We start from the raw sequence: 11,208 nt of genomic DNA, 5'->3' as shown, positions 1-11,208 counted from the left end.
AATATTTTTTTAAGCATAATAATAAGGTCATGACAATAAGGTCATGCTCTTCTTACAACACAACACCTCGCATGCACGAAATCTCAAACGCTCGCTGCTTATTGTCTGCCTCATCCCAATATTTAACAAGTGTGCAATAATGATAACTTCCTCTTTCATGCTGCATTTTGTACACAGATTTCAAAGCGTTTTCCAAAGAAAGGGAACTATAATTATCCGTGTTAGAGATGGAGAAACAGAAGCACAGAGAGCTAAAGCAATTTGCCCAAGGTGACAGGACAAATTAGAGGCAAAGTCAGGTGTAAATCCAGCGTCTCCTGCTTTTTGGTTCCCTGCTAACCACTACCTTGCTTGCACTTGACGATGGTACCACCAGCTTGTGGGAGCAACAGCAGTAGGAAACTACTATGGGGATGCTACTTGATGTGCCCTGGTGTGAAATTGGCACAGGGCCTAGCCAGGGCCCAGCTACAATCACTCTTGGCCATGGGGGCAGCAGATAAGTGGTACCTGAGCTGCAAAGGGGTTGCAGGGCAGTGCTGGGACCCCTTGCTGAGCCCCAGATGGGGGGCTGCTGAAAGGCAGAGGGACCTCTGTGGCTGCTGTGTGGAGAAGGCATTTCTACAGGCACTGAAACACCATTAGCCTCATGTTCCCCAGGATGCAGTTCTCAGAAATCAGGCCCATGTAGTTTTGTTCACATCAGTAGCAATCAGAGCAGCTGTTCACAGACACAGAGGTCTCTGTGGCAGAGACGTGGAGCTGTTTTGTCCCACCAGAAGTCGTGCCTTGGGGAGATGCAGAGGCAGCCCTTGCCACCTCGGTGCATAGTGAGAGGATAGATGCTCTCCCACGGTGCAGGAGCATCCGAATTATACCGCTAGCTGCGGTTTATTTGGCAGGTAAGACTGATTTTAAATTATTTCCTGCATATTCTCAAAGCAGTTTCCCTTTAAAGTGCAGCAGCTGCGACGTATTTCAGGTTCTGTAATTTCAAATGAGGCGCTAAGAGACTACTCCTTTCAACATTTTTTTTTTTTTTTTAATGAGGGTGGGTACCTGTTGCAATGAATCAATTAAAACTCTTCTGACACACAAGATGCGTGCTGCCAGACCTGTTTCACAGGTTCCTCAGGAGGGAGGATAACATGTGACAGCACACAGAAGCCAGGAGGACTGGGGAAGATCAGAAGCCTGCATGAGCGAGCTTAGGTTTCCAAAATATTTCCTTGAAACGCTATTCAGAAGACCACTGAACTCTCTGACAGACGGCGCCATGGTGGAGCAAGAGATGCTGCTGTCGTGTGCTTATCCTCAGGAAAAGTGTAAGTGACCAAATGTGATTTTGTATAAGGAATGAGACCAGGACGCTGGAGAAAGGAAATGAAAGAAACAATCTAGCCATTATAATTGAAAAGACTGAGGGAGTAGAGGGGAAATGCTAAAATGAGGAAATAAGGAAGCTATTAACTTTATATTGTAGGCATGCAATTGAAATACGATTAGTGTACTTGCAGGCAAAAGAAAGGATGCCTGTATGAAGAACTCCGATATACAAGCATCTTGAGGAAACTTGCTTTAATCTTTGACTTTCTGCCTGTATTAGCAAAGCGCTGTGGCGTAGGGCTGCTTGTGAGGTGGAGAATGTGGACAATGGGCTTTGATTACCTCTGCGTAACTGGAGAGACAGACTGGGGTGCTGAGAAAGCATTTTCTAGAAAGATACAGTAAAAAAAAAAAATAGTAGATATAATTAAGAACAGCACTTTTTTTTTTTTTTTTTTTTTTTTTGACAATACAAGCTGCCCAGAACTTTACCCAAATGTCAGTTAAGACTTATGATATGGTGCAAAGGTTCCCAAATCCATCCCTCCGTCCCAAAGGAAGCTGTAGCAGGATTTCTTTGGGAACGAGAAATATTATTTCTCTTCCTAGAAAACGTAACGCGGGCTAGAAGGAACGAAAGAACAAAATCTGTATATTCTGTTTTTTAAAATGCTAAAAGACTTCGGGAGAGCAGTTCCCAAGGTGCCAGCGAAGAGTGCGCCAGGCAGGCAGGAGCGCTGGGCCTGCCTCAACAAAACGCTAAGCGAAGGTAGGAGCGGAACTGGTATGTCCTGAAGCCACTTCGGTGCGCTGCCAGGGCAAAGTTCAGCACAAAGAAAAAACTGCTGTCTTTGAACTCCAGATACTTTGCCTTTCGAATGGGAAGGCTGGTTTTGGCAACGCAAGGAGGATGTTATTTAAAGCTTACTCCAGATGGAAGGATCAGCTTTGTTCTGGATGTAAAAATGTCTCTGCGCAGGGCTTTACTTTGGTTATCAAGAGCAGGGCAGGGCAGGGATGTCAGCAAAGATGCAGTCTGCCTGTGGAGAGTTGATTTCTCCTCCCCACAAAGCCCCATATGCAGAAGGTGACAGACAGTTAAAACCCTTCCTTGCATGCAGCATCCTGCTGAGACGAGCTAGGAACCAGCCCTCTTGGAGCTAGATGACTCCAACAGGGCTTAAGCGGAACCAGGAGCTGTGATATCTGCACTATAAAAAGGCAGCGATGCTTTCTTTCCTGCTGATTAGTTGCTATTAGGGCTTTTTATAAAGCTTTATATATGCAGGCTATCAGTGATCTATGTTTAGCATTGCTATAACCTAAACATCACAAGTGGGTGTTTTTCTCTTTCATGGAGTGATTTCCTTTTTGTTTTCCTCCCCCTGCCAGTTGTTCACTTTCATGTTGAAAAAAATAAATACAAAATCTAGAGCCATACTGGGTTAAAAACATGCAGTTGCCTTCTATAGAAGACAGAAGGTGACTGGAGCTCTCAAACTGCTCAGTTTTGTGTATCATATGCAACTTCATACTGCGTGTCATTGTTTTTGCATGTGTGTAAGAGAGAAAGATTTCTCAATCTTTCTGGCTCTCAGGATCACAGGAATGTGCCAGCTGCAACACATGCAGCACTGTACAATATCTGAGAAATATGCATGCAAATATCAAATCAAACTTAAATAAATCCATAGGAGGAAGGAAACCATGTAGTACCTCGGGATGGATGAGCTGGACCCTCTAATTACACCTTATGGTGGTGTGAGTGAGCAGTGATCCCCCCGAAGCCAATGGAGCTGCTCCATGAGCTGAAGAAAGGACTGCGTGGAGGAGCAGCCTCGTTGCATTTATGGCATTAAGCACTTGCCAGGGACAGGTAGTGCATGTTTCTGGCACATTAAAAACACACATTGAGCATTGAATGGGTCCACTCCAGCCATAAAAGGTCAAAATTTTGCTGCATTTCAGCTCAAAGCTACGTGTTTTTGTGGACTGGTCCAAAATGTCAGCCTGTTGAAGAGCTTAGTTTATAAAGACAAAACTCATCCTTAAAAGAAATCCTTTCTGCTGTAGCACAATAGGCATGGCACATCTTTGGGAGTTCATCTGGTACATCTTCGGGCTGCATATCTGTTGCCATGTGAAGTTAACAAGACACCTGAACCTTCATACCTGAACCGTGGTGTCTAGCTGTCCATGATGGCATATTTCCATGCAGGTTCTGCTTACTGCTATTTGTCTCCCTAAATGTCTTTCAAGGGAAAAATAAGACATTTACAGTGTGGTTTTGGTTGGTTGGTTTGGTTTGTGTTTTTGGTTCTCCAAGACAAACCAGGATGGTTACAACACTGAAAGATTAGGCCGTAGTTAGTCATACAGCTTGTTTTCCATAGGTCCATATAGGTAAAATGCAATAGTGCCAGGGTATCCACTCCACAGCTGAACATTACTCTTTCGTTGTGAACATGAGCTGGAGTCTTCTGTGGTCTGTCACTCTGTTTCATGTCACCCAGGCAGATGGAGAAGACTACTGACTACTTACTTTTGTCATGCAGCAGGCTTGTCTCATAACAGATACAACAAGAACAGGAAGATAAAATGTCCTGAAACAACAGCACGCTGGCTAAGATGTCACCAGGTCTTGCTACTGTTTGTTTTTTTCCTGTCTCCAAAATTATCAATTGCCAAAACAATGTTGTTTGTGCACATACCATGTGTAGGCACAGCCACCTAACTAGGCTCAACCCGACACTTTCCTCATCAATCTCTTCAAAGCCCTTCTCCTAGGCCTTCTTGACAGTGATGGTTTCCAAAGGCAAATACCCCAGTTAGTCATTGAAATGGCTTTTACACCACCTAAGAAGCAAAATATATGTAATAAATGCAGCTCAGCTTCTTCTGGAGTAGGGGTAAACAAACTTCTCAAGTATATGACATAGTCCTAGATACTCCTAAATAGCTGTTTGCAAACATAGATTTTTAAAGGAAAATAATATAACCTTATTATTATTATTTCTCTGTTTGCCTTAATGTTTATTTTTGTTTCTTTTTTTTTTCTCATGTAGTTTTTTTGTAAAACAAAAAAATTCTAAGTAACAACAAGCTTACCACTATACAGAGAACTTTTCTGATATTTTATTTGCCTGACCGATGAGAAAATGAGTCTTGTTCCACTTTTACCTTCTGAATATTTGCTTTTCAGATGAAAGCATGCTATCAGACCATGTTTCCAGTGTGCTAAGCACCTTTGCACAATTTCTAAATCACTTCTTGCCAAAAAAAAGCCATGTGTGTTGGGCACTCTAAATTTCATTTGGTAAGGCTGACCTCTGATCTTTGGATCACTTCTTGGCCCTCCTTTGTAGCCTGATCAAGATTTCCACGTTAGTTTACCACGCCTTTCAATACTTTTTTTTGCTCAGGAAGTGGCAATTGTCTAGGAAGAGTTTTTAAAATGTCCTGCTCTGGAACAGCTTTACCAAATGTTTGCTCATCCTCACTTCACTATTTTCAAATATAAAATCTTGTTTGATTGTATCAGTATACACTTTGACCATTTAAATGAATGATCACCCTAAATGCAGGAGTGATTCCCAATTAACTACCCTACTGGTTCTTTGAACCACCTAACAAATTTGCTGGGAAAGGCATTCATTTTTGTTGTTGTTTGGATTGTGGGCTGTAATATCAAATCATATTTCAGCCTAAGAACTGGTCCCTGGTGGACTATGAGAGAAACAGCCCCAGTTATCTTCTCATGGACCTCTTGAAGATCTGCCAGTGAATCAATCTGTAAGCCATCTAACCCATAGCCTGTAGGTTCCTGTGCATGAACATTTTACATCAAAATGCCATGGACTGTCTTGGAAAAATCAAAATACTGGTCTGATACAGTAACTGTTCTTGATAAGACCTGTCAAATTGTCAAAACAAAAGGTTTATATAAGTAGTTAAGTTCCTTATTTTCCAGGGAACTGTGGTGCCTGACTGTCAGACTTTTTGGCTCTCATTTTTGATAACTTGCCAAATTAACACATCAGTGTATGTCAGCCCGATCTATAACTGTAGTCAGCTAATAAGAAATGAAGTTGATTTGATTCCTTTTTATATGTCCAAAGGAATAAAAAATATACCAAAAAACAAGGCAGAAGTAATACACGTGCTCTTCATATGTTCCTCATCTGAAAGCCATGTGGAAAGAGGTATTTCCATGTGAATTCCTCTCTGTTGACTTATTTCTGGAAGAAAGGCTTATGCAACGCATGGGTGGAGCCCAGGTAAAAATGTAAGCACAACTGTGCTGCTCAAAGGTGACTGAGAAGTGTATTTGGGAAAACTGTTTATGTTCACCCTTCAGAGACTGGCCATTAAAATGCTCCTCTGAAAAAAAAAAAATATATATATATATAAAATAAAATAAAATGAGTATAACCAGCACTAGCTACTCATTCTGCACACAGATGGTGCTAGTTGTCCCAGAATTGTGCCAGACTCAGCTAGAAAAGGACCTGGAGCAAGCATCCGAGATGTGCAGGGGTTTGGCAGATGCATCAAGGCTGCTCAAGAACCCGGAGGATTCAGGGACTTTGCCCACGCACCGTCCTCATGTTTAATGTTTTGCTGTTCCTGCTGCTGTGGTAACGTGGGTGGGAATGCAAGCAGAGGAAAGCTACCAGCAGCTGGATGCGTTCAGCTCCCCGTGCAGGAGGACAGGCTCTGAGGGGACAGCGAGCTTTGCAAGGGGGGGGAAGCTCAAGGAAGAAAACATCAGATAGAAATTAAAAATGGGTCTGAAATATGTTTGCCATACTGCTCAGCATATACTTGGTGTCTCAAAGGCACATCCATCTATGTCCTGCTTGGCTTCTGGGCCTGGAAGGCTTTCTGACTCTTTGGAGCGATTTTCTTCATCACATCTGTGAGGTGTATGCTACGCTGGAGATTTCCAGGGGACACAGGCTCTGCTGCAGTGGACACATGGGCTGTTGCTAGTGGCAGGGTCTGCTTAACTGCCTTCTTCCTCACCATAGATGGCCTTGCCTCAAAAAAACAAACAAAAGAACACACTTCTGCTATTGTATTTTTGGCCTAGTTATGCCATCATCTGCAACACCACCACCTACTCGAAAGTTGTAACGGGGTAACTGAGAGCAAAGCTTTGCATGGGGTTTCCTTCCAGAGGATCCAGTCTGCAGAGGACTCCATCCTCTCTCCTCATGTAGGAAGGAGATAGATGTCAAATCCATAACAGATTTTTGGATCTGGCACTTGACCCAACTGAGATGCTTAAGACTAAAATGCCAGCAAAGCAGGCGGAGATTTTAGTTCAAGGATTTATTCGCAGTTTGCCTCTTTGGTTCACCGGGAGCCTCGAGCTGCACTTCTGTGCATGTCCTGAGTTGTCTCAATCCTGGTGGAGCCACGTGAGCAACTCGAGCCCTAATTTGTACATATGTGACTGAGGTGCACCTCCTGGAGGGACAGCCAGTGCCACAGCAGGCCTCAGAGCTCACCCAGCTTTCAGGACCCATTGCTCACCTTATCACTCACCACAGCTGTTGCTGTTTGCTGCTGCAATGCAAAGCACAGGTGGTTCCTCTCCTCCACCCTAGCAGTACAGGCTGGCCTGATTATTTATGTAGAGGACATGGAAATTGTCATCCCCTGTTTGAACAGGTCCAAATCTACTCAACCTCTTGAGAGAAAGCCTGCCCAGCGGGAGTGAGGCCTTGCTAACATGGGGGCAGCCCTGTCCATGCTCTGCCAGAGCTCCCTCGGGGCAGGCCTCAGTTTCAGTTCCCCTCCTGGGACCTTGCTTTTTTTCTTTTTGTAGTTCAGATAAAACAGCCACTGGTTAAAACACAGAAAATCAAGTGCAGACAAGGGCCAGAAAGCTGGATGCCCTCGTGCCAGGTGAGTGCCCTAGACATGAGGAGACATGACTGGGTTGCTTAATGTGCTCTTTTTCTTTGCGGACTAATGAATCTTGAATTGTGCTGTGCACGGTTGCAGCTGGAGCATGCGGAGCGTATCCCTCCAGCCCACTCACCCTGACCTACTTTAGAGCTGCTAATTGCATAATCCCTGGGGGGTGTGAGGGGGGGCTTGAAATTCCCTTTTTCTTAAAAAAAAAAAAAAAAAAAAAAAAATCAAAGTCGACAAGGCTGTGTTTGGAAGGGATCTGGCCTGTGGATCCAGATGGAAAGGTCTTCCAGGTGGGTTTTCAGGTCGGTCCCCACGCCAGGCCACCACTATCGGCCAGGTCCAAGCAGATGCTGGCTGAGCTGCTCGGGGCTGTTATTGCAGGCACTTAACGCTCTTTGTGCACTTTATAGATCTGCTGCTCCGGATTCAGGCTCCGCTCAAAGGCCTGCGATCTTAAGTAGGGGGTATTACAACGACTTGTGCTGAGTCACCTAAGCCCTTTATTGAATCTGGCCCCAGTGCATTTTTCAGGCTTATTTACCGAGCAGCAGGTATTATTACCAGAAGTAACTGGGTTAATAACAGGGCCTCTAAGAGAGAAAGCAATTTGTAACACCTGTGATGCTTTGACTGAAACACGTTCATTATCCCAGTTATGTAATAAGACAAACAATAAAAAAACGACTTCTCCTCGCAGAGATCTCGGCGGTGCCTGTTGCCTGTATATGGCCACCGCATCCTGTTTGCTCAGTGCTTGCACAGTTACATTTGCCTGGAATGTCCTCAGCAGAATGCCCCTTGAGTTTTAGTAACTAGGCATGTATTAACGAGATAAATACAGCAAATGCCAAAAAAAAAAAAGAAAGACATTTATCTTTGCTGCGGACAGACAGTTGTTGTTGCACACGAAGCCTGACAGATGTGGTTTGCTGGCAAGTGGGTGAGAAAAAAGGAGTATCTTAATTTGTGGTGGGAGGGGTGACAGGGTTCTCTTCAGTTCAAGACAAAAAGGTCTGAAAACTTTCAAAGCTGTTCATAGCAGCTCCGTATACGACATATGGTCCTTCCTGAGCTATTGACCATTCCCAATGTGGGACTCTGCCAAGTGAAAGCTAAACAAAAGTTACCCTTAGAAAAATATTTAGGAAGCCCTGTTTTAGAAGCGAGTGCACATGTTGGCTGTGACTCAGAGCACACCCACACTGGGTAGACAGATTAGCATCTAAACCACTAGGCAAGTTCCAGTTCTAACTCAGAAGGTCAAAAAAGCCTGGGAAATGGCCACTGCTCCTTTTCTCCTCAGCACAATTATTTTTTTCCAGATTACAGAGTCATTTTGGATGGCATAGCAGCAGTGAAGTCAACTGATTGTCATAAACAATTGTGTTCTATGTTGGGAACCAATTCTGTAATTTCTGTACAAGGGAATAAAGAGGGGGGTGAAAACAAACCCACCAAACCTCAAACCTTTTCCTTTGGACGTGTTTGTTTTAACATTTGTTTCTGCTTCACGGAAACCACTGGGATCTGTAAAATGTTTACTAGGGAGGCACGTATTAGATGGAAGAGAGATGAAAGCCACCCCCGCCTTGATAATATGCTTGTTTTGTCCAGAACTGGAGAAGGTCAAATTGGATGTCTTTATTTGTTTGATTTGGTGTCATATTATCAGCACACAACAGCTCAAAAGAGCATGACTGGCTTATGCATTTCTCTAGGTGTTCACATATTGTGGCTGGCTTGTTTCCAAGCTACCTGTGAACGAAGTCCCTGCGGGTCCTCAGCATTGCCATGAAGGTGGTGGGTACCCACCTACTCTGTCCTCTGTCCTGCACTGGGAACACACAGGAATGGTGTTTGGAGTAGGGCACAGAGCATTAGGAGCCTTTACCAGGCCAGATATTCAGCTGTCCTAAAGTTTAAGGTATCTCCTAGTAAGAAAAAATGTTATCAACTTGTATTGTTTGTTCTGATGCATATTTTATATCTGCATTAGAAAAAAGGATTTAATATAGCCTCGGAAGCTTGCAGGCTGTCCTGAAACCCTAGGATAAGTCTTTTCTACAAGCCCTACACAGGGAGTTGACTTGATGATCCTTATGGGTCCCTTCCAACTCGGGATATTCTGTGAGTTCATGCGACTTAAAACTGAGTATTTGTGGAATCAATACGAATGAAGTAACGAAGCTCAAAGTTTCTAGAGGCAACAAAACTGCATTAATAAGAGACAGGTAGGAGTAAGGTCAGACTCAAAAACAATTTCGAGATTCCCATCCACGGTATCAAATGAAAATCTGATTGCAAGAGGGAGCTGAGTTAGGCAACGCTCATCATCAAGTGTTCTCAGCTAGCTTCAGGGGTTTTGCCTGCGCTTCGTCCAGAACTTTTACTGCTGCAGTCCAGCTAACAAGGAGATAGATAATGTATGGTGGGCATGGAGACTGACAGCAGAGTCTCAGTAGAAGAAATATTTTTTTCATTTTTCTTCTTAATAGCAATGGATAAAAAGGGACAGAATCGCAATGATGTGAGTTTCAGTAATATAGGAACAGCCCAGAGCTATGTTCACTGCTGCAGACTCACCGTGGAGGAAGTACAGCAGATCTAAAAGATGAGTGCCTATTATTATCGCTGCAGCTGTGCAGGCAAAGCAGAACTTAGTTAAATCTTTGCTAATAGCTAATCTCCTACAAAACCGTAGGTAGAAATACTAGCTCACCTTGCTGGCTTATGGATTAGGTTTCTTTTCCCCCCGGTGTGGCTTTTCACTGAGCTGTCCATTGATCTCAGCTTCAGAGACAAATGGCCTTATGATTCCCCTCTACATCCCACTGCCAGAGAGTAAGGCAGAGAGAAATGGTGAAGATGACAAGGCTTTTCTACCTTCATTCCTCCCATTAGTACTCTGTCACAAGTAGCCCGAGAACTTAGGCTACAGCTCCATCCACATCTATAAATTAAATGTCTCCAGAAGTGCCTAGAACCAGTGCTCTGCAAAACCTGCTTTTCTTCTGCATTTGCAGCACCATTTCAGCAAGCTAGATCTTGTTTCCTCTTCCAGAGTAACCATCACGTATGCAGCAGTGATGGGGCTCTTGCCAAAGCATTTTTCTTATCAGGATTATGCTTTTGCAGGATGAAATATCAACGAATCTGTATGGTTAATCTTTTGAACATTTCCCATTAATAAACAAAGAATTCTCCCTGGCTTCAGAAATGCTGTTCATTAACCCTTTTCTTCCAACACTAAGCATAACAAAAAGTTTTGAAGTTTATCAGAGCTATTTGGGACATTATTCCTTCTTGGACTTTACTATTCTATTTCTTTAAAAAAAAATCTTTCATTAAGACTATTTTTCATTTTCATTCATTTTTATTTGATTTATTAAACAGCTGTTGGCAGGACCTTTCGTCCCATCATAGTCCCACAGGAAGGAGCTCCCCAGCCTCCCTTCAATCAGCAGTTCACTCTCAGAGAAAGCTAGCAATATTGGGCAATTTTGTTATGCTTCCTTACAGAGAGAGTACCCAGGAAAAATATAAAAATAAAAATCTTTCTGTAGGAGGTGCCGTGCTAGGGGGGCGGCCCTAGGCAGCTAAGGATCACTGCTGCCCATCCATGCCCCAAGCCTGCGGGCTGACATCAGCTGTGGTCATGACACACGGTGGGCTGGCAGTGCCTATCTTCCTTGTTGTTTTGCAACCACCTGGGATCATAGGAAGCTGTCGGCCTTTAAGGCTGCTTTAATAGCTGGTAGTCACAGCCCCCATATCTGAAAGCCTGTAGGAGATGGGCAGAGTGGCTGCTCAACCCTTCCAGATCTCATCCGTGGCATTTGTTTATATGTTGTGGCTGAGCTCTAACAAATTCTCTTTCTTCTTTCCACCCCTCAGCGTTGTAGTATGCTTACTTTTATTTCCTCCCCCCTTCCTTGTTGGCTTTTCCTCCCTTGTGAT

At 43.7% G+C, this 11,208-nt stretch overlaps 1 protein-coding gene across 3 annotated transcripts in view; it reads left to right on the top strand.

Moving 5' to 3' along the window:
* Window positions 1-1,122: 1,122 nt before the first annotated feature.
* The window catches only part of PTPN3 (protein tyrosine phosphatase non-receptor type 3), a 163,842-nt gene continuing 153,756 nt past the window's right edge, over window positions 1,123-11,208 (top strand). The window contains exon 1 of one of the 3 annotated variants that reach the window (XM_068671158.1): window positions 1,123-1,325. In XM_068671158.1, the coding sequence (XP_068527259.1) occupies window positions 1,199-1,325 (127 nt within the window). In that variant the 5' untranslated portion in view covers window positions 1,123-1,198. The remainder of the gene's footprint in view (window positions 1,326-11,208) is intronic. The other 2 variants (XM_068671157.1, XM_068671159.1) reach the window with 2 other exon arrangements.

The sequence above is a fragment of the Anas acuta genome, chromosome 2, assembly GCF_963932015.1.
Source record: "Anas acuta chromosome 2, bAnaAcu1.1, whole genome shotgun sequence".
Classification (NCBI taxonomy): Eukaryota; Metazoa; Chordata; class Aves; order Anseriformes; family Anatidae; genus Anas; species Anas acuta.
This window is presented reverse-complemented; position numbering and strand designations above follow the sequence as displayed.